The sequence below is a fragment of the Dermochelys coriacea genome, chromosome 1 (assembly GCF_009764565.3).
Source record: "Dermochelys coriacea isolate rDerCor1 chromosome 1, rDerCor1.pri.v4, whole genome shotgun sequence".
Classification (NCBI taxonomy): domain Eukaryota; kingdom Metazoa; phylum Chordata; order Testudines; family Dermochelyidae; genus Dermochelys; species Dermochelys coriacea.
Window position 1 is genome coordinate 10,389,665 of NC_050068.2, and position 24,092 is coordinate 10,413,756.

At 44.5% G+C, this 24,092-nt stretch overlaps 1 protein-coding gene across 3 annotated transcripts in view; it reads left to right on the top strand.

The window, feature by feature from the left end:
• Positions 1 to 2,673: 2,673 nt before the first annotated feature.
• RAB6A (RAB6A, member RAS oncogene family) overlaps positions 2,674 to 24,092 on the top strand; it is a 112,600-nt gene continuing 91,181 nt past the window's right edge. The window contains exon 1 of one of the 3 annotated variants that reach the window (XM_038407083.2): positions 2,674 to 3,031. In XM_038407083.2, coding sequence (XP_038263011.1) covers positions 2,962 to 3,031 — 70 coding nt within the window. In that variant the 5' untranslated portion in view covers positions 2,674 to 2,961. The remainder of the gene's footprint in view (positions 3,032 to 24,092) is intronic. The other 2 variants (XM_038407092.2, XM_043504034.1) reach the window with 2 other exon arrangements.

The following is a 24,092-nucleotide window of genomic DNA, read 5'->3' on the forward strand; positions in this document are numbered from 1 at the left end:
CTGATTCTCTGCAATGTGTAGGACATAGCAGATGGATTTGCAGCAATGGGGCCCTGTTGCATATCCCTATTTTGGCAGCACGTATATATCTGTTTTCATACTAGGGCACCTTGCCACAAAGTACATCAACGGAAAGAGCTACTTTTCTATGGTGGATCAACAGGGATACTTCATTGACATCAGTGTGGGCTGGTCCGGGAAGGTGCATGATGCTCACATCTTTAAGAACCCAGGACTGCTCAGAAAGATGCAGGTAGGAACATTCTTTCCCGAACAGTGGATTACCATTGGCAATGTCGAAATGCCAAGGGATTATGGGGGACCCAGAGTATCCTTTGCTCCCCGGTTCACAAAGCCGTACATTGGCTACCTCGACAGTATCAATGAAAGCTTCAGCAGGTGAAGAATGACTGTTGAATGTGCTTTTGGTAGGTTGAAGGGACACTGGTGGTATTTACTCACTAGATTGGATCTCAGTGAGCAAAATATCCCAATGGTTAGAGCTGCCTGTTGTGTTAGGGAAGAAAGGTTGAGCTGGGAAATAAAGGAGATAAAAGTGAACCAAAGAAAGCTTCTGATGCCAGTTTAAGTCTTTTTGCATTCATGAAAAAGAAATCCCAACCAGTGCTGGCTGGTGATGCTGGGAGATTGCTTTAGGTGGGAAACTGCTTGTTTAGACTATAAGAAGGGTGTTCTACTTTTGTTTTATTTGTAACCATTTTTGTTCCCACTTCTTATCCTTGCTTACTATCTCTTAGATCTTAGCCTTTTGTACTAAACTTGATTTTCACTACAGATATATCTCAGTGCTGTGATGTTATAAAGGACCTGATCCTGGGTTGTACCAGCCAAGCTGGATTTAAACTGTTCCTTTAGAGACCACAAACCTGGTGAATTCTGTGAGTGTCCAGTGGCTAGACACAGCAGACCACTTCAAACGGGCTGGTGTATATCTATCACTAGCCTGCACAGAGAGAGTGAGGTCTGAAGAGACCTGGAAGGCAGCACTTGTGTGGCCAGAGGCTGATGGTTTCAGGGAGCTGAATTACAGCAGGCACAAACAAGGCTGTTTCACACTAAGGGGAGGTAGCAGTAAGGTGCCTCACAAACCAGGGTACTGTCACAGCTGGAGGAGGGTTTTGAACTTGGCTTTTCCACATTGCCGGAGTGTGCCCTAATGCCTAAGCTAGTGGTCTCACATTCTCTCCTATTAAAGCTGTTCCCTGCCCTTTTTATATAAACTTTGTATAAACTACTTGACAAGTCATTGGGCCAGAGAGAGAGTGAGAATTACCCTGTAGCTTGGTGGCAAGGGCATTCATCTGGGAGGTGGGAGACTCAAATTCATATCCTGCTCTAATGACTATCAAATTATTTATACAGAGTGGAACAGCTTCAACAGGAGAGACTAAGGACTGGTCTGCACTGAAAACTTACATTGGGATAGCGACATCTCTCAGGGGTGTGAAAAATCCACATGCCGCAGAGAGAGTGAGGTCTGACCTAATCCATGCTGACCTCACCCCTGGTCTAGACAGTGCTAGGTTGACAGAAAATGTTTTCCATTGACCTAGCTACTACCTCTCAGGGAGGTGGATTAACTGCAGCAATGGGAGAACCCCTCATGTTGCTGTAGTGAGTGTTTATGTTGACATGGGCCAACACTGCAACATTTTTAGTGTACACATACCCTAAGGAAAACCCACCCCAGAATATTCTATAGCCCAGTGCCTAGGACACTTTCCTGAAAATAGGAGCAACTCAAATTCAAGTATCTTTTTCATATCAGGCAGCGAGGGGAATGAAGCTTGCGTCTCCCATGTCCCATGGGCTAAAAGTTACAAGGTTGGTAACAGCTGCACAACTTTGGCTGGCTGTGTTGTAAATGGTGTATAAAAATTACAAGTTGATATGACAAGGCAAATTCATGTCAAACTTACTGTGGTAGCTTCAGGCTCGGGTGCATCTTGTTAGTCTCTAAGCTATCACAAGTACTGCTTTTCTTTTTGCGAATACAGACTAACATGGCTGCTACTCTGAAACTAGTCTCTCTCTGTAACACATGACACTCTGGTCTCCTGTGGGCTGTGATACTTTGATCTCATTTCAGTTGATGGGTTTAGCGTGCAGGTGCTGGCTGATAGCCTGTGATATATAGGAGGTCAGACCGGACGCTTTGCTGGCCTTTCTGGCCTTAAACTCTATGGCTCTAAATTCACTATTAACAAATAACCTATTTGTCAGAAAAATGTGTCTCTCTCTACTGCTGATGGGCTATTCTTATTAGTGATGGGGAAGATACAGCTCTTCTTTCTCAAGGGCATAGCACCAGATGACTCAAAAGATTTTCGGGGGGCAGAGCTCCCCAACCCAGGAAGCTTTGACAGCAGCCAGCTGCCCAGCTCCCACATCCCTGCCCAGGAACAACCGCTGCAGCAGGAAGCAGCAGCTGAGTTGGTCAGCAGTGAATTAGTGAACAGCCTTAACTGGGGTCTGCCCTCGTTAGGTTTCAGGGTTAACGCATGGCCGAAGGGCAGGAGGGAGCTGGCGGCCCCCAGACCCTCCAGCGCTCCGCTCCGCCTGCGGCTTCAGGCCTCTCCGCCCCGCCCCTCTTCCCTCCGGCCCCGCCCTCTGCCCGCGCTGCCACACTCCGCATGGCCCCCGACAAGCCCCGCCCCCTGATTGGGCGGGCGCGCGCGCGCAGGCGCCCGTGGGTGTGTGTGTGTGTGTGTGTGTGTGTGGGGGCGGGCGGGCGCGCGCCGAGTCCCGACGCGAGAGCGGCGGGGTAGGTTGCGCTGCGCGTGGCGAGCGGTTGCGCCGCGCTCTCTCCCTTGGTAAGCGGCGTTGCGGGAGGAGGGGCGGCGGGGACCGTCCGCCGCTGCCAGCAGCCCCGGGGCCCCTGCCCGGCTCCACCCTCCCGGCCGCCGAGAGCGCGATCGCGGGGAGCGGAGCGGCTCCATCATGTCGACGGGCGGCGACTTCGGCAACCCGCTGCGGAAATTCAAGCTGGTTTTCCTGGGCGAGCAGAGCGGTGAGTGACCCGGCCCCGGGGGCCCGGCCGGGACAGAGACCCCTGGGACCCCCCGCCCCGGAGCGGGAAGCCCGCCCCCATCGGGGCCCCGGCCTTGGAGCGCCCGCCAGGCCCCCCGCTCCCCGGGGCTCTGTCCTCGCCCCCGGCGCAGCTGAGCTGCCCCTGCCCGGGAGCCGCAGCCCCTCGCCCCACCGGCTAATGGAGCCCGCCCGGTGTGGGGTTGGGTGGCTGCCAGAGCCGGGCCCCGCCCGATGGGAAGGGCCCCCCCGCCGGGGCGATTGTCGTCTTGTGCGGAGAGCGACGGGTTGGGAAACTGCTCCGGGAAGCCGCCCTCTGTCCCCACCTTTCTGTGCATTGACCCCCCCCCCCGCTGAAATGGTGACTGTGATCTTGACCTTTGTAATGTCTTAAATTCAGCCGCCCCCCTGCAAAGGAATCAACTGGTGTTTGCTCCAGTGGGGGCAAGCGGGGGAAATGAAAATGGCCCGTACTTCTCTGACTGGTTTCGGAGCAGCAGCCGGGTTAGTCTGTATCCGCAAAAAGAACAGGAGGACTTGTGGCGCCTTAGAGACGAACACGTTTATTTGAGCATCCGCTATCGTGAGCTACAGCTCACTTCGTGGGATGCTCTCTGAATGTATTTTAATCACTTTATTTGGTAATGGGAGGAAGAGATTTCAAATAGTGCAGTTGTGGCTGAAGCAGATGCTGATTTCATATGATCTGGGTTTGGTTGGTTTCCTGGGGAGGGTGGAAACAGAGACTGGTAATTCTACTAAATAGTGGATTTTTTTTTTTTTTTTTTTTTTTTTTTTTTTAAGGAAACGGTGAATTACATTCCAGCAAAGTGTTTTGAACACTTTAAATATTTAATGTAGTAAATGAGTATATCCTCCCCCTCTTTGATGGAAGAAATCTGAATGCCTGCTGCCTCAGCAAAAGGCCCTCGCTATCTCACCAGTGCAGTACAAAACCCTGATTTCATTCCTCGGGAGTGGATTGCTTTATTGAAATATGTTGTCTGCGTTTGTAAGATGTACTATAATGAGACACTTTGATTAGGGGGTGAGCAAAAATATTTAGTCTCTTCTGTCCCTGGGTGGGGTGGAATTGGTATCTGCTGCCACAGCCAGCACTAATATGGTTTGATATCTGCCTGGAAAGGGATGCTAATCCATAAAGGATCCCTTTTACCTTCTCTGGAATGACTTACATTTTGGTTTCAGAGTAGCAGCCGTGTTAGTCTGTATTCGCAAAAAGAAAAGGAGTACTTGTGGCACCTTAGAGACTAACAAATTTATTAGAGCATAAGCTTTCGTGCCTGAGCTGTAGCTCACGAAAGCTTATGCTCTAATAAATTTGTTAGTCTCTAAGGTGCCACAAGTACTCCTTTTCTTTTTACATTTTGGTGTCGCTTCAATCTACTTTAAACTGTCCTGGTGGTGGGAGACTGCTGTTAGCAAATCAAGCCATATACACGGGCAGTTCTCTGCCTCTTTCCTTTGTTGGGAGAGAGCTCCTTTCCATATTACTATATGCGCAACTTGTATATCTTTTTGGGTAAATAGCCTGATATAGAAAGTGAGGTGCTGCCTGGACAGCCATTTTATGAGAATTTCAGGAGAGGTCGTGTGTAAAGACACTGTTCATACCAAGTAAATATTGATAAAATGAGTTTAAAGTGCTTGCTGCACACCCCTGGGATGCTGCTGCTGCCTGTTTTATTGTGTTGCTGATATTTAGTTTGGAAGAAGCCTTTTAGTATGGCTCTCAAAGGAAGATTTTTAGCTTCTAGTACTGCTTAATACATCTTGGTATAAGGTAGCTTCCTTAGTTGACAAATGAATTTCTCACATATTTCAGTTCTATCCAACATATCGCAGACCACCTAGTGTCTAAATCTTCCAAATCTGTTCATTTTTGTGCTTGAGCTAATCATATTTGTACCGGAAAGGTTTGCATGATTCCCATTGATAATACCAGATGTATATTTTGGGGGTAGGGGGGAGAGGAGATGATTGTGGGTACAATGTAGCAGAATGCTACCAACGAATCCACGCTTCTGACGTACATGATTAAATGAGGTCCTCACGTACAGTGGAAAAATCACTACTTTTTCCATGCTGTCAAAGTGAGGTTTAGACAGCTCCACGCCATCTTGAGGTAATTGTGTATGAATTATTTTTTTTAGTAGCCTTAGTGCTGTGAATTTTAATATTGGATTTTGCCACCTTTTAGCTCATTTCCCTTTCAGGGTTGGTGAACAAGGATGCAGAGAAATCTAGAAACAAATGAACCCTTGTAGAATAGCAGCATTTACAAATCAAGCATCTGTTTAAAAAACACTGCAGCTGGAATCTTTTTCACTTCCTGTTTCGCTAAATCATTGTCTGCCTTGTTGGAAGGCCATAATTAAAGGTATCCTACTGCTTCTGAGAGGAGAACAGAATGCTGCTTTTGCATTGTTTTCTTTCAGTCACTTCAGAATGGCAAGTGAAATGTTATAGTGGGCTCTGCTGCTGATTAGCTGGAGGGAGATGCATGCCAGGGCTAAGATCAGGCCTCTTGTGTTGGCTGCATTCAGTCTTTTCAATAAATGTATGTGCTGCTGTTCTGTGATTCTTAATGGGAGTTTGTTAAAGTTTTTAATAGCTTGCACAGGCGATGTAGTAATGTGATCAAGGATAATATCTTGCCATGTGAAACTGGATATGTTTGTGGAGATGTCAGTTTTAAATAAGACACAGAAAACCAAGTTAACAATAAAAGATGCAGATCACATCTATTGTATTAAGCCATTTTACAGCAGCCTTCTCCCTAGGCATATTTGCTTGGACTGCAGTGATTCTTCCTGATTATGTTTCAGAGTAGCAGCTGTGTTAGTCTGTATCTGCAAAAAGAAAAGGAGGACTTGTGGCACCTTAGAGACTAACAAATTTATTAGAGCATAAGCTTTCGTGAGCTACAGCTCACTTCATCAGATGTAGCTCACGAAAGCTTATGCTCTAATAAATTTGTTAGTCTCTAAGGTGCCACAAGTCCTCCTTTTCTTTTTCCTGATTATGCTATTCCTTGTTATCTGCTGCAGGTTCTCCTGCTGTACTAAGATGCTGATTGGTTTATTATTATTATTTATGAATTATGAACCTCCACCTTCTTCCCACTTCCGGTGGCTCCTCGGTGTCTTCAGTTACTTATATTGCCTGCCATTCATGCTTTAGTTGAATCAATACCTTGAGAGCTCTCCATGCTGGAGAAGGAAAACTGACATGCTGCTGCAGTCTTCTGCCAGTGCCGATCAGTCCGTGGTGGTGTGTTGGCTGGATGACATAAAATCACTTGCAGCTTCTTTCAGGATTTACTGCAAGTTGCTGGTTCTCAGCTGAAGTACATTTTTATTTCCAAACTAGATTAGCAATACTTGCTGAAAATGCTGTGGATTCCTCTCCAGCCTGCAGTTTATTCCTTGTCTGGTCAAAAAGAGCTCTGTTTGAACCTTACATTTTTTGACTGTGGTATAAAGACACTTCTTAGGCTAGCAATGGGTAAAATTTGACTGGTTCTAGCCTTGATTGAATTACTGTTTCTATGATTGCAGATTACATAGTTTAGTAGTGTTAAATATGTTAATCTTCCCTGAAAAGACAGATCTTTGTGCTGAGGATTTAGATGCAGCTAGAGTAAAATCTGTTTTTATATATATATATATATATATATATATATATATATATATATATAAAATAAATAAATCAGTCCCCTTAGTAGCTTTTGATCTTGTTTTCTTTCAAGTGATTTCTGGCAGCCTAAATGTCTCAAGTTAATATTTAATTGCTATTTCAGGGTAAGATTATCAGATAGAGTGGCACAAACCACCCTTATTAAAGTTGTTTTCAAATACAATTGCTGTGTGCTTGAAACTATAGAAAATGTTCAGCAGTCTTGTCCTCTTCATTTTTGTCTGGCATGTGTGCTCCCCCTTTCATTCTGGGTACACACCGCCAGTTCCCTGCCTGAGCAGGCAGGAAGAAGTGTATGCCAGTGGCAGGTAATAGAAGTATTACTCTTCCTGATTTTATTGCACGTGTTTATACTGTGAGTTTTATTAGAAAGGAAACCTGGAGGGCATCTATACAGGGACATCAAATGCGAAGCAAGAAATCACTTGCTTTGGTATGTGAGGTAGGGATGGGGAGAGAATGTCAGTCTGTCTGTCTGCCTCTTCCCCAGGCTGTGGATGCTTCACTGCAATGTATGACCAGAAAAATCAACTATGTTAATCTGTATCTATCTTCTAAAACGCTTTATCACCATGGTATCTAAGTGTTGTGCAACAGCTAAAGCCTTGTCTTCACTAGGGAATATATTTAACTGTGTTTTGAAATGACTTAACAATTGGGTTAGCAGATACAATGCTGGCCAGCATAGAGCAGACAGAGTCATGGTTTCCATGTCAGCTAGCCATGGGACCAGAAGCTTTCGTGTGACTACCTGACACAATGGTGATCACAGCTTGGTCACCAGCAGCTGAGGACAGCATCACCATGTAACTTGATTCTTTAAGTATGATTAAACTTCCAGTGAAGACAAGTCTGAAGAAGCATTGAGCTTGCCTGCCAAAGATTAATATCTTGTATCCTTCTCTCTTTCTCATGTTTTACTCCTTGTTCCATTGTATTTGAGCTATTGTTATTGAGGAAGGGTGGTCCAATGGTGAGGGCTGCAGCCTGGGATTCAGGAGACCTGGGTTCAATTCCTTTTTCTTTCACAGACTTCCCATGTGACTTTAGGCAAGTCACTTAAACCTCTTGGGTCTCAGTTCCCCATCTGTCAAATGGGATAATAGTACTTCCCTACCCTACAGATGCGTGGGGACGATTATACATCAAGTCCTAGTCTACACTTAACACTTAAGTCAACCTAGCTATATCACTCAAGAGAGTGAAAAAGATTTAGTTAAGCTGCCCTAAACCCTAGTGTAGACACAGTCTGAATGAATAATTCTCCCATCGACCTAGCTACTGCCTCTTGAGGGGGTGGATTAACTATACAGTGATGGGGAAACTTTTCTGTTGCTGTAGCAAGTACTTACACTACAGTGGTTTAGCTGCAGCTGTGCCACTATAGCACTTGTAGTGTAGACGTATCATAAGGATTGTAATGCAGTCTGAAACTATAGTAATGGGGGCCAGGTAAGTGTTGACTATATATCATCTATTGAAAGATGGTCTCATTAGAGAGAGAGATCTTGTTTGGATCCAAAGACAGTAGCAATTCTGTCTGCATTTATGCAAATGCTATCTAACAAAATGGATAGAGATTAAATGATCTTCCCTACCCCTAAAGGTGAACTGAATTGTCCTAAAAAATACAACTTTTTGAGTCTACCAGTTAGCTTTTTGTTCAAAGCATGGTGTAGATCACGGTCTCCTTTGAGAACAGGACCTCGGCCTTTCACGAAGCTGGAAAAGTACGCTCCCCTGGCCGACACCCTGAGAGCAAAGGGCTACGAGGTGCAGATGGGTGCCCTGATAGAGCCCTGGGGACCTGGGATCCCCGCAATGAGCGTGTGCCGTGTATCTGTGGGATTGGTCAACGCTATACACGGCTCATGCTGTGCCTCATGGTCTCAGACACCATCAGTAGTCCAGGAACATCTACAGTGAGCACATCACCGGCCACCAACAGTACCAGGAGGCGTGAGCCGGAGCGACATCGTGCATCGACTACAAGAAAGGGAATGAGAGACTTTGTCCGTTGGACCATATGAACTGGAACCATAAACTCACTGAACATAAAATCTCACCAAATGAGGGTCAATCCATCCTCCTCATCGTATCCACTCATTATATTCCACATATGAACATACCCTCATATCTCAATGTCTGTACTTTGACCCGTTAACCTTTTACCCCCAATCGAGGATATTGCACGTTGTGTATTCCTTATGCCATCCAATCTTAAACCGAACTTCGCACCCCTTGATAATCTGTACGTTATTCCCTGATCACCAGAAACTTCTATGCTTAAACTCTGTACGGTTCACTTTTAAAAAAAAAAAAATCACCTTAATATTAAGTAGCTAAACTTTGCCTTACTGCTGTGAGGCAGTGGGTAGATGTTATCCCCATTTTACAGTTAAAGAAGCTAAAACAAAGGTGAAGTACCTTGTCTGGGCCTACTTGGATAATTGCAGAGCCAGGATTATAATTTAGGGTCCCTGGGCTGCTAATTCCATGCTCTTTCTTCCAGATCCTTGTGACTTGTTAAATTCCTTAAAGAAGACAGGCAAGATTACATCTGGAAACAAGAATAAACAGTTAGTTCCCTTCTCACTTGCCTCCTAAAACCTGGGTTTGCAATCCTTTGTTAATTCTAAAAACTGGTCTTACAGACACCTCAGTTGGCATAAGGAATTTTATCCCCATATGTGGTGCAGGTGCTGTGATGTATGCTACTGCAGGAAAGAGCAGCGTCTTGAGGACCTGAAATACGGCCCAAATGGGGTAAATGGCTTTTCTGCTTACCTTCTACATGTGACCGTGTCCTTCTATAATCCTGTAAAATCTGAAATTCTCTTGCGGTCTCTGGATCCCTAACTTTCAGGAGAAGTTAGCTAGAGACAGCTGCTTCTGTGCTGGGAATATTCTCTCCCAAAGGGAAGATTTAAGTCTCTGAAAACATCTTTCCTACTATGAATGAGCCTAGTGAAATTCCAAGTAAATACCTGCACTCATTTTATTATTTGAGCCTTATGCAGACCTGTTTGTGCACAAGCAGACTTGGAACTCACTCTTCCTAAGTGACTCTTGCTGGCTCAGTGAAATGCTTCTAAACTAGGAGGAAAAACTATTTTGACTGCAGCTCTAATCCAGCTCTTCACCATGGTAGTGACCCATGTTTAATTTATGTGAACAGGTGGTGAATTCTTCGAATACTCTGATTGTCTCAACTGGTTCCTTGAGAGGAATGTAAAGTGTATGATCTCTGTTTTGTTCTGCATACCATTCTGAATTCTTCTTCACTGCTGGCTCACTCTGCACCCTGACAAATCACTGCTGTAGCCAGAAGTCCAGGAGCAGCCAAACAGTTAAATCTTTTCAACGCTTATTTCTTATCCCTCTAGAATGCCCAGTCTTAGATTACATTCATATAAATTGGCCCTGGGAAAATACACCCCACCCTCCAAAGAAAAAAGTAGTAGTTGCACAAAAGAGGTTGAAGATCAAACTGTTGTTCAATGCTTGTTTTGGAATTTTATTTTCTTTCTAGTATTTTCACAAAGACAGAGAAACAATCCTTAATCTACCAATTTAAACCAATACTTGCCCCAAAGTCTGTCCCCTTCCCCCATACCTGACCACTCTACTGCCATGGCAACAAATTACAGTTTAACACCCCCCAAGTTACATATGCAGCCCTCCCCAAATCATGTCACTAAACTGCTACTATCAGAACTGCTGCTAACTCACCATCCTGCTTGAATAGGTCAGATTTTAAAAATAGTCAGTTAACAAAACATAAAGTCGGTATCAGTACAAACTTCCCAAATTCAGGGTCTGTTGTACCATGAAGGGGAGGGAATCCAGAGAGTTAACCCAGCAACCCACACAGCAAGAGCATCTCAGTTGATCTCTACTGCCATATCGGGCATAGGTTGAGGTGTATCTCCCTGACCATTGAGGGCAACAGAGATGAGCAGTAATTTGAAATTCACCTGTAACTGACTAGGAGGCAGTTGCAAAGCTCTGAGCACTAACGTTCCATGCTCATGGCAGTTACTTGTTACTGCACAAAGTCTCAGGATAGCCTTTAAGAAATAACTCTTAGTAGAGTGCTTGACAGCCTCTCCTGGAAGTGTCAGAAATGGATGCCTATTACAAGGTTCGTACCAGAGAGCATTGGTATCTGCTGCCACAGCCACTGATACCCAAGTATTTAGGAACTTTGATAGATTCAATAAGCTATTCCCAAGGCTGAAACATAACTTGGGGATTGACATGCTGTAGGGCTTGCATAAACAATGCAAAAAGAAGCAACGCAACCGAGGCGAGTTTATGCTTTGTCCATTGCTAACAAGTGGCCTTGTAAATAACATACAGTTAGATTAAAAAAAAGTAGAGTTGTGTGACAAGCTTGCAGCTACAGCTTTGCTTACTAGCATACTTTGTAGCTCGTGGACAGTTTGATCTGTACAGGGATTGGTTACAAAAATTAGTAGACTAATCATAAATTAGATACACTTAATACTATTGATTTGTGATTATGTACATTGGATGTGTGGTATGCCCTGTAAACCCCCTGCTCTTCCCCCCCCCCCCCATCCAACTTGAGTCTGATCAAATGTAGCTTGATTGTATGTCAATAAAGAAACCTCAGTGATGAGTCTGGGGTTGAACTGATTTGTTGGATTCCAGAGAACTGGATAAAGTGTTTTCCCAGAACTGGCCGAGGTGTTCTGGATAACCTGCGTGGAAAAGAGCTCTGAGAGAATCCCAACACATGCCAGATTATTTGAGCAGTCCGATATCTTGTCTTCCTCAGTGGGCAGAATCAGCTGCTTCAGAGAGACGTGCAAGAAACTCTGCAGTTGGAAGTGATGGAATAACCCACCCCACAAAGAGAGCTGCTTCTAACCTCCATTCATTTAGAGGTTGGCTTACACTCTGAAACATGTGGGTTCAGATCCTTTCCAGCCCTTTAAAGTCTTGCTGTTTTAACTTCAGACATTACTATTCTTCTTTAGCAATGTATTTTGTGGGACTGAATTCCACAGTTAACTGGCTGAACCATTGTATCAAAAATAGGGCTACTTACTCAGTAGTTAGCATAGAGGCCACCTAGGCTCATTCCTTTAAATGTTTCCCCTTGTCAGCAAGCACAATTTGCATCCGATTAGGTTTGAGTTGCAGCCAGTTTACTTTCTTACCGTTCTTGATCTCTCTCAAATGCTAGGAAAGTAGTGGAAACTATAGTCTGGATTAGATGAAAGGGAGATGAGGCCTCCTAAGGGAAGAGCCTCATTGGCAAAGCTGTGAGCACAGGGAAAGCAGTCAGTAGGAGAAATTGATGTGATCCTTATCAGTTTCACTGCTGCCAACAAGGTTCTGGATAGCTGCTGTGGAAACTGACAACTCTGGTCAGTTTTCGTATCTGTAGGTTGGGAAAGCTCTGAGCCAGGGAGGCAGTGGAGCAGTCTGCAGTCATGGGAAGACAGTGCTGCCTCAGTCCACTCTTGGAAAACTTTCTTTGCGGAAGTACTTACTTTCTTTTAATGAAAGTGTTAAATTCTGGAAAAGTTGGTGGTATTGATTCCTTACTCACCCCCTCTGCCCCTGCCCCTCCCCCCCCAAAAAAAAGAGGCTGGGAGAAAATCCAGTGGATGTCTGGGTTGGAGGGGGAATGAGAGAATATAATTTATTGTAAATGTAAAGAGCAAAAGAGCACTGTGCATGAGGATTGAATCTCAGTGAGAGCAGCTGGAGCTTCGAATTCGGTAGAGGGCATTAGAAACGCAGGTACGGGAGAACACCACTTATTACAGTAACTTAGTCCCTGGTGCACAGTCAGGTCTGAGGAAATGAACAGGGTTGTTCAATTTTTGTTTGTTTTAGCTGCATGATTTGGCTGTGTCTGTAGCACCTAGTCCACAGCAGATTCTAATTCCTCCTTGTTGTAATAGACATCAGCAGGCAAGTCCCAATGCTGGAGGTTTGGTGCCTTCTTTTGGTCCTTCCCAAGAGCTGCTGTCACCAGCTTGTTCTTCCGGCTTCACCTTTGTGAGTTTGCAGCAGCAGCTTTTAAATACAGTGTGTCCACAGCTCACTCAAAATGGCTGAAACTCAAACTAAAGAAAATACTTCATTCTGCAGAAGTACTCTGGAGACTTCCAGGATAGCTTTACTTAAACAGTGCCCTGCTAAAGCAGACCATCCCTACACATCTGTGGCTACCTCAGGCAGGCTGTGCAGGAAAAGGAGGCTCCAATTAAAAAGGCGGAACAGACTGATAGCCCCAAGTGAGTTTGGCACAAGCCTCAGGCAGACTCAGAGCTTTCATCTCTGACCTCTTGAATGCCTTGCATAGAGCTTTCTCAGGGCGGGCTCTTTCCAGCTGCTCTCATTTCCGGACCAACCCGTCAACTCGTATTCCCACAGCTCTACATCCAACAGTCTCAGCTTTCAGAGCCGGCTCCTGCAATCAGTACTTCATGTGCATGCCTTAACTGTCTGTACTCCTCCAGCTCCCTCCATTTCCATTACTCTTAAAACTACCTCAACTTCCTTTAATCCCAATTTTGCCTCTTCTGCCAGACAACCACCTCTAGTGCCTTTCACTTCAGATCATGTCTTCCCTGGCAATTATTGCTTCATCCTGGCTTCTCCCTATTTTAGTTGCCATATAAACCCCACACGATCTAGAGGATGGGCTTTTCTTTTTTTTAAGCACCAGGTGGAACGCAAGGCTTGTTTCCTACCAGTTTCTGCCTCCTTTCTCGATTGGTGGACGATCTAATCTATCTCTACACTTGAGAGAAGGCTGCTGAGCCCATAAGAGCACTCAGAAAAATGTGAAGTAGCAGACCAGTCCACTCTACTAAATGAAAAGTCCCAAGACATTTCCCTCTTTATCCAGAAAAGACCTCATCCTGTTATGAATATGTTGTAGGGAAATGATGCAATATTTGTGTTGTGGTTGTCTAGATGCCCCAGTCACAGACTGGGACCCTGGGACCGCAGCACAAACTTATAATGAAAAGACCCCTGCCCCAGGAACTTGCAATTTAAATAAAAATCCAGAGAAAGATGTTCCTGGTCTACTTTGCTGTGAATTCCCTAATTTAATCCCTTTGGGAGAACCTTGAGCTCTGAAAAGGAATTATTTGGGGATCTTCTCCTGTGCTACTTGGTCAGAGTTAGTCCTTCACCTTGGAAGGAAGTGGGTTCCTGAATGACTGTGTGGATAAAGTGGGTGGGGTAACTTTAAACAAACAAAAAAAACCCCTAACCTTTGACTGTAAGTAATGTTGTAAGAAGCTACCGGTTGGTGGTGGTGCTCTGCTCGTGTTCGGTGATAACAGTCGGCTGCATACCTTTTCCTTGCCAGCCTCTGGCTCACAGTTTAACTTTGCTTTATGTTAGCAAAGACTTGACCATTGCTTTAGCTCAGGCCTTAGGTCTCATACCAGGCCTCTGATACCAAGGGTTTATGTTTCAGGGCCTCATCTTACTACATCATCATTGAGTCTTTCTGCACACAACTTGGCCGTGTGAGAACGGGTCAGACATTCCAGATCAGCTACTAGCCATGTCAGACTCTAACACTGAAACCAGGAATGAGACAATCTTGTCTTTCCAGCTTCTTTCATGAGACAGCACAGCAGCCCTGTAGGGTGTTGACTGACTGCCTTGGCCTTGCATTTCAGGTGTCTGTCTGATCTTTCAGCAAAATGTAAGCTGCTTGCATTACCTTTCCAGAGGAAGGGAGGGGGAGGAGAGGAAAGAATTAGTTGAGTGCCTACCTGAGACGTTTCAGAGTAGCAGCCGTGTTAGTCTGTATTCGCAAAAAGAAAAGAGTACTTGTGGCACCTTAGAGACTAACACATTTATTTGAGCATAAGCTTTCGTGAGCTGTAGGGAGTGTCAGAATTGCTTTCTTTGGTATGTGTTGAATATTTCAGAGATTAACGCCTGGCAAGTACTTGCTGAAATGCCTGATTCAGATAGGCCAGACTGCTTTTCGTTGGTCTTCCAGGCTCTTTGCTTTCAAGGGAGAATTCTTTTTTCATTGGAGAACAGGGAGGGCAAGGAGACATGGCTCTTGAGGGTATGTCAACACTGCCGCCCCCAAATATAACTTGGGTTAGCTAACCCGGGTTGCTGTCTTGGGTTAAAATAGCAGTGAAGACATGGCACCGCATATTAACTGCTCAAATTAAAGCCTATAAAGGAGCCTGGGGTTGAACTCAAGCACCTAACCTTAGTGAAAAGCCAAGTTGCTGTTTCTTTACTGCTTTTTAACTCAGGTTAGCTAACATGGGTTAAGAACACACTTTTTTTTTTTTCTTTTCAGTGTAGATATACCTTCAGCCATCTGCTAAACTAACCACTAATTCCTCATCAATCTGAATGGAAGTGGGAGGGGAGCTCCTGTTTTTCTTCAAGGCTTTTCAACCATAGATCTTAAAACACTTGTAAAGGGGGACGTGTTTCACAGCTGGCAGAGGACTAGGGCTCCATAGCTGTGACTCGTGCAGTGAATTGGCAGCTGTTGAGCTGGAATAGAATTTCTCTCCACTCCCAGTGTAGTGTCCAATCCACAGGATCACAGTGCCACTTAAAAGCAGTTACTCCTGCCACATGGAATGAATGCATTAAAGATGCTCTTAATTGTGTTTTGGAGGGTTTTAGAAAGAAGTGAATGGTTCTAATGAATTGCAAGAACCAACAGATCTATGTCCCTGCAGTGCTAGATCAGAAGGGGAGGGGTTTAGCATTATTCCTCCTCAGAAGTGTATTGCTTAAGGGGAAGCACATATGCTCCAAGATATGCATATGCATGCCGCCTCATCTAAGCTCCGATAGAGAGTTGTCCTCCTCTAAACAACCTGCTGATCAAGAAGAACTGCAGAATGAGCCAGTGGACTGGTAGTCAAGAGATTGTGTTTCATTCCCAGCCCCAGCACTTGCCTGCTGTGTGACTTTGGGTCAGTTACTTAATCTCTCTGTGCCTCTGGTTCCGTTCCCAGCCTTTGGCTCTTTAGAATGCAGGCTCTTCAGGACAGGGACTGTCTCTTGCTGTGCACATTGGTCCCCAATTATGGGATGCCTAGGATATCTATCTTATCAATGAGATTCCATCTCAAGATGCTCACTATTACCATGAGTATCCATTGAACCTGATACCTTCCAGCCCTTAGGAATGTGAGAGCCTCCTGGAATCCTACAGGCCTTGCTTACACCAAGAATCTACAGATAGTTGGTAGGACCCAGTGGTGAGAAATTGACAGAGGTACCATGCTGTGTGAACTGGGACAGCCTTTCCTAGCTTCACGGTTATGAACTCAGTCTAATGCTCTGAGGGTAGCAACATCTGGGCACAATGACATTGGATTTATAGGGAGAAACTTTGGGGCATCCATTAAATACTAAAAGTCTATTTAGTGGCTTTGTCTTTAATGGCTTAATGTCTGCAGAATGTGGATAATTGGGTTTTTCTTTAAAACAAAACAAAACTCACCATAATTAACCTTTAATTTTCCTTAGCTTCTCTTTCTAAAAAGGCTGCATTTTGGGGGAATTTAACAAGTGTTTTGGTCTGTGCTTGGTTATGCTAGTGTATCATTAACTGGTCTAATTGATTTTTTCTGTGTTGCTGTAGAATTGCATCATCTAGGTTAAACATCTGTGTGGCTTGTAAGCCAGACAGGATTGCGTGCAGCTGTGGTTATCTCAGGGCAGTCCCAGGGTGCTCTTCACAGGTATCTGGTGCCAGTTTGGCTCAGCAAATGCTGCCCAAGTTCTTGCAGCGTTGTATGGTAAAGTGCACTGAATTTAAGTGAGCACTAAATATTCATTCTGCACAATCTCTTCTTGCCTGTTCCTTTCTGAAACCTCAGTCTACATGTCTTAAAACTGAGCTAATGTGAAAATTATTCTGAATACTTCTCATGTCCTTCCCCCCCATCTCTTCTCTTCTCCCCCCCGCCCCCCAAATGCCCATATCTCAAATGTCTGTCATTGTGGCAAAGGTCGGAGAGAGAAAAGCCACTAGGTGGCTGAATTGGGAAGTTCTCTCCCTTCTGCAGAGGAAGAGTTAAGACCAAATGCTAGTCTTTCCACAATCGGCTAGTGAGTGTTAGGTTGTAGGAATTGGAGGCTGGGGTTCAAAAAGGGATTGGATACTTAAATGGATATCAAAAGCATCCAGAGGGATCAAAGTGAATGACGACAACCATTTTACCCAGTGGGAACTGGAGCTTGTCTGAGCCCCATCTTTCAAGCAGGAAGGAAACTGCTGCTGGGCAAGAGGAAGGCTGCTGGTTGCTTGTGGGCATGGCTGGCAATGACCGGGAATGTTGGGAGTGAATTTTACTTGCTGGGGACAGGAATACATTAGGAGGAATTCAACTTGTGCGGGGAATGGAAAGAAAAAATTGCACACGAATTATAGAGCAAGTATGAGCCCTGATGCCAAGTGAATAGTCTACAACACCACTTTCCAGAATACCTTGTAGCACCTTTCTGAGGTATCCTAATATTTCCACAATTCTCATATGGGGTGGGAGATATTTAGAGAGGTCAAATGATTTGCTCAATGTTGCCCAAGAAGTCAATGGCAAAGCCAGGTCCCCTGATTCTCCTCTTGGCTGCAAGGCCACAGAACGTGCTTTCAAGGTTTGTACAGTAAGTACTAAACAATAGGCTGAACAGATAGGCAGTGGTGACTTAGAGATTCCACTTGGAAACTGGCAGGGTGGTGATAAAGGAGAATAATGACCAGATCCCTTGTTTGCATTAAGGTGGAATGGCAAAGCCATAGGTACGGTTGCCTCAGAGAATGTTAACAAGGTAAAAGTCTGGAAATAGCTGCTAAATGTTTTGCTTCAGAAATATATACCAGTGCCACCCACTCTTACATCTGCAAGTGCATCCTGATCGTTCTCTGCCTCTGGACATTCCCATCTTCTAACATCACTTTCAGGGCCTGTGAAAAGTCCTTGCATGTCAAATACTATGATGCTATGAGGGAGGAATTTTTCCCAGGGGACAGACTTAATTTGCTGTATCTAATTTGTTGTATTTGGACAAATGCTTGATAGCGACCAGCCTTGAGGAGCAAGGGGTTCTGCCAAGCTATTTTTCTTTTATAACTTCTGGGATGCAATTGTGAATATTCTTTTGAGGTCTTATTGCTGCTCTGTTGATCAGATTAAAACAAGCTCTAGCTCATTAAATTATGTAAAGGAAATCATTGTCTTCCATCCCCGTTCAAAAAGAGAAAATGGAACACAAAGAAGGGTTTGGATACTTGTACCAGCCCATTCACTTGGGGGTGGGAAAGAAGGTGAAAGGGCAGCGAATAAAAGACTTCCAAATTGTTCTTTTCATAATCAACTCATCTACAATCCACATGTTTCACCATGGTGACAATGATCTCTGCCTTGAGACTGGTGTTTGCCAATCTACCTTTTGGGCTGAAATCTCTCTCTGTCCAGAGATGGCTTTTACGATTCTTCTGAAGCAGTTGCAAGTAATGCTTCAGGGGAAGTCTTAACGTCCTGTTAATCTCAGTAGTGCCTGAGGACCAACCAAGACTGGGCCCTATTGGATCAGGTGCTGTACAAACACACAGTAGTAGACAGTCCCTGCCCCAAGAAGCTTACAGTCAAAATAGACAAGACATGCCAAGTGAGGGAAGGGATATCACACAAGCTGAGTAAGCAGTGCGATGGCAGTGGATGTCATGTTAGTTCTTTGACTTTTTTTGTGGGGGGTGGGTGGTGAGGTTTAGTTAGGAGGGATAAGCTGAAGGGGAGAAGGAGAATGAGGGGGTGGGGCGGGGCAGGGGAAGAGACTGAGGAGGCAGGGAGAAGGCTGGAACAATTAGCACAGGGCAGAGGTGGTTCAGTCAGAACTGTAGAAAGTTATCTGATTGTCCAAAGGTCCCTGTTTTGGCTGCCTCGGCAGCTGCTCTGACCAGCTGGAGTCTCTGGCTGGTTCCTCTCTGCAGGTTTTTCACCAAGGCCAGAGAGAGGGGAGACACCCCTGGATCGAGTGGGTGGGAGGGAGTCTTAAATACAAACTACCTCAATTGCAGTGGATGCTCCTTCTGATATTTTAGAGATGCAGACAAGGGAGAAAAGATGGATTTTCACCTGAGATTTAAAATGAGCCTTTTCCAGGTGGCAGGAAGGTCAGAGAAGACCTTGATGCCAACAGTGGCCAGATGATGATGAGGAATGGAGAGGAGAGTGCTAAATGAGCAGGAAAGGAAAAGTTCACGAGTGAAGCTGGAGTAAATCCATGAAAGGCTTGAAAAACCAAAGGCTGCTCCTGAATCCTGGCACAGATTAGTGAACCAGGGTTGGGAATGGGGTGCTGTGGCCATGATGTTTTCTATATGTGAGCAGCATTCTGCACGTATTGGAGTCTGCTTTCCTCACCAGGTGCCTTGGCTTTAAAGGTGAACTACAGGGCTAAAAATGAACCAGAGATATGCTGATTTTCCCTCTAGCCAGGAAGAAATAAATGTTAGCGTTGTCCCTGCCTCAGTGAAATCTTTGGAAAATAAGAATGTAGCATCAGTAATTCAGAGCATGGCTCATAAAGATGGCCATTTGCAGCCCTCAGTATCATTTTTTGACCCTCTGTGTGCTCCTCAGTCACCCAGCCAAATGTACTGATTTGTATTTCAGTAGTCCCTTGAGACTTGCAGTCAGGATCAGGGACTCATTGTGTTGTAGAAACAAAGTGACAGTCCCTGCCTTAGAGATTTCAGAGCCTAGTTTTGTACCAAGATTTCCATGCTTCAGTGTGTTCCCAGAGTGTTCTGCTTCAGCTGGTCACAAGATTAAAGGATGAACATTAATCCATATTTGCAGTTTTGTAATAACTTAATTTTTATTTATGTAGGTAGTGGTCATACATGAAACCTATTACAGAGACCCTGAGGGACCAAGCTGTAACTACAGACCTCTTGTTAGAGATGAGAAATCATAGAAATTGGACATAGGGAGGGTTGGCAGAGGAAAAGACCTAAGGGGATGATCTGACCTTGCACTCACACTGGTCATTAGAAATGACAAGGGTCAGAGGAACGATATTCCAATGGCTTGTGTGCTAGCTTGGGACTTGGGAGGCCAAGGTTCAGTTCCTTGATCTGCCCCAGACTTTAAAATGACTTACTCAAGGTCACACAGTTTCTCTGTAGAATGGGGATAATAGCACTTTCAAATCTCACAGCAAGAGTGTTATAAGAATAAATACACTAAAGATTATGACATGATCAGGTGCTATGGTAACGCAGATCATATAGGTACCTAGGAGATAGGGTTTTCATCCTTCGTGCCCGGAATCCCTAGATGGCTTTGTTGCTTTTGTTCTGCACTGTACATCCTCAAAGCTAGTGATCATGATCACATGGCACCTTTACAAATGTCTGGTCGGATTAAACTGATCCACAGAACAAATGTAGACTAAACTCCTTTTATTGGTAGCCATCATTTATTTTTTTTGGTCCAAGTTGTTGGAAGATGCCTCCCAACAATTACTGACACATTCTAGTCAGTCATGCACTTTCTCATGCTGCTCCTAATCCTGCTTTCCTGCCTTTGCGCCAGACATGCCCCTTCCTTTCTTTAAAGGTACAATGCTATGTATTACCACTGACAGGTTGTTCTTGAGAGCCCTTGTATCAAATATTGGAAGCATCTTGGTCCATTCTTTCAGGGACTTAAAGATGAGAACTTCCAAGAGGTGGAAGGAAAGCTTTAACATAAGCAAATCTGTTGAAATCTGTAGGTGTACTGTGAAGCAAAGCCATATTATTTTAAGATTTCTGCAGTATTTGCTGCTTTTAATTGTACAGAATCCAGCCTCTGATTTAATCTTCAGCATTTGTTGCACAGCCTCCCCTATGAGTCCAGAGTAATGGGCACATTAGATATACATGAATTCAATTTTGCGTCTACCTTGTTAACCTAGACCAGGGGTCGGCAACCTGCGTGCCAAAGGCTGCACCCGAGCTGATTTTTACTGGCACGCTGCTGCCAGCCGGGGTCTCGGCCGCCAGCCCCTCTCAGCCTGCTGTTTGCCTGGGTGAACTGGACCCCGGCTGGGAGAAGCCGGTGGGACCCCAGACCAGCAGCGGGAGAGCCGCTGCTGGCTGGGGTACTGGCCGCCACCCAGCTCAGCCCGCTGACCGTTTGGGATACAAATCTGAACCAAACACCCTGAGCTTTAGGGAAGCTCCAATTTGGATATCCTCTCTAACTGAAATGCAGTCATAAGGCATAACAATCTAAGTAAGGCCTTATCCCAACTGGGAGCAGAACTATGTTGGCTCCTGCATCAAACACTCATTTTTGCAACTTCACCCCCACTTTTATTCTCCACTTACCCATGAAAGGGGTGTTTCCTTTTAGCCACTCATTCTCCAGAACTAGGTTTTCCTGTTTTACTGAGGAAGATTGGAATTCTCCCTGCCTCACCATCTTTGGCATTTTTTCTACTTAATATTCCAAATAAAAGATGTTGCCTTAAGGGTGTGATGTACAATTGTCATTTAAAAAAAAAATCAACAAAAAACTTGAGCCTTTTTGAGGTGCCCTGTGTACAAAAGATCTTAAAATTTTTCCAGAAACAAACATCTAAGGGTGGCTTTTGGGGTTTTTTTTTTTTTTTTTTTTTTTTTTTTTTTTACATTAGAAGAGTTGGGTTTTGTCTAGTGTTGAAAGGGTCTATGAATAAGTGAGATGAGATGGGGGAAAAAAATCAAGCGACTAAAAATAAGCAATAGAGTTTTAGTCACTGTTCAAAACAAGACAGACACAAAAAATCTTTTTGTTTATACTTCTCTTCAGTGACTGACAAAGATGTCCTCTCTCCAAAACATTAGTCAGTCACTGGAGCAAAATAAGCAGAAACAAAAGTTTTTGAAGAGTCTGTCAACCCCCCCCCCCCAACCCCCAGTCTGTTTCTCATTTTTGCTCATTTGGCTTTTGCAAGATCCTCCTCATTTCATTTGTTCTCCAGTCATCATACCCTAGTCTTCTAGGCTAAATAAGCTAGTGGGATGCTAATTGTCCCATACAAATGTACACAAGTGAATTTAGATCTCTTTCAAGTCTTGAGGAGGAAGCCAAATGCAATTCAGCGTGGGTGGCTTGTATAATGTGCACTTGATCATCCGTATGCACCATAATTAACCAACAGAAACTGGTTGTTTGCCCACTTCTTAACAATTTACTGGAAGAGGAAGGCTGGGCAGTGGTTAGGTCTCTAGCCAGGATGGGGGAGACCTGGCTTCAAGTCCCAGTTCAGCAGGCTTGTTGTGTGACCTTGGGCAAGTCACTTGACCTCTCTGTGCCTCAGTTCCCATCTGTAAAATGGGGATACTGGCGCCATCCTTTTGCATTAGTGTTGTGAGGATAAATACATTAAAGGTTGCAAGATGCTCAGATACTATGATAATGAGGGCAATACAAGTACTCTGGGTCAGGGGTCCCCAACAGGGTGCACGCTGCTGAAATGCCGTTGTTTCTCGGCGGCATTTCAGTGGCAACGCTTCTTCCTGCTGCCGCTTCTCTGCAGCGGCATTTCGGCAGCAGGGTGTTTGGCACCCGCCACAGTCTTCTTCTATGCATATTGCTATTCCCACAAGAAAGGTTGGGGACCACTGCTCTAGGTAGACCCAACCTTAAACTAGCTGTAAAAGTGACCTTTGAAATGTCAAATTCTAAGGTGAAAAATAAAATGTCAACTGAGCTTGCTACAAAATATTCCAGGTTTTGGTTGGCTTTTTCCATCACAAGCATGTTTGCGAGATCTATGTTGTCTAAAACTGGAAAATTGCTTGCAAGGTCCTGCACAAAAAAGGGGCAAAGGTCCAAAATTGTCTTCCACTTCCACAGCTTCCTCTGCTGCTTAGAAGTGTCGTCCACCCTCGCCTCCCCCCGCCCAAAGCCAAACAAACAAACGATCTGGGCACTGTTGAAATCATGTTGGCTTACTTTTCTTTTGCATTCCCCATTTATGTATAGGAGACCAAATGGCATGACTGAAGATTAGACTTAAATTTCTTTCCCCTCTGATGGAAAAATTAGGTTGCACTATACATCTGGTTAACTGTGATGGTATATTCTGCATTTCCAAGCTTGTCCTGAGTCTATAGGTCACAGTAAAAGATGCATATTTGCAATTCCCTTCTGTCTCAGCAAAAACTCCTGAAGTTGGCCATGGGCAATCGGCATTTCAAAGATTAGGTGATGCCATTTGGACTCTTTTTGCCCCAAGCCGTTCGCCAAAGTGGTGTTCATGCTTTCAGCAGAACTCAAGGGAACCCCACTGAGATGCTAGGTGAGGCTTCATTCTTGCAGAATCTGAATGAAGCATCAATTGGATTTTGCAGGTGATCTGATTTTTCAAATCCTACAGCGGAGGTTGGGAGGGCTGGGGATGGGAGGAAGAGGTTCTCAGTATTTCTGTCCTGTGCTCCGTTACATTATCAGAATTGTTCTGAATGGAAGCTGGTCCTTCTAGATTCCTCTCTTGCCTTCATCATATCAAAGCAAGGAATTCCTATTCAAATGTTAACTCTTGTGGCATTGCTAGGTTCACAGCTGTGTTTGGTAGCATTAAAGTATTCTAGAAATTGGTCCTCTGAGTTGCCTCCTGAGCACCAGTGCTGGAGCTTTTTCTATGCTGAGGTTTTTTTTTTCTTCTAACCCTTGCACTAGTGCAGCTCCAGTGTCTCATATTTCTACCACTTTCTGGACCTGCTCTGAGCATGGTTGTGTGATACAGTAGTTAAAATCACTGTTGGCTGGTCAAGTGAATTAACCAGTGCTGTGATAAATAGCTGATATCAGCTGCATTTGAGAGTGGTCTAGTTTGCATTGATATCTGGTGACTACAATGTGTATTGTGGAATGGCATGAACTACCCAGTGAAAAGCTCTGAATTCTTGTGATTCACTAGATATGATATAGCTAGAGCAGCTTCTGAATCTGGATAATTCCTGAGATGAGAACTCCACTCTGCTGTGGTAAACGGGGGCTAAACAGCTTTGTCTGAAACATGAGCATTTAGGGCCTTTGATAAAGTTTGACACAACCTCTTGTGTCAAATGTCCTTTCCATCCCAAAATGACTATGGTCTTGGAATCTCCTTCTTGCAATGCACTGGTTTTGATATACACCAGTGTTGAGTGCTTTTCTGGATTATTGGTGTCTAGCAGGGCAACTGATAAGTCACCATACTTCTGTCAGTTGGCAATAACTCGCAGTCACTATTGAAATGGGCTGGATTTGAATATTCAACACTTGATATGCAGGTGATTGAGG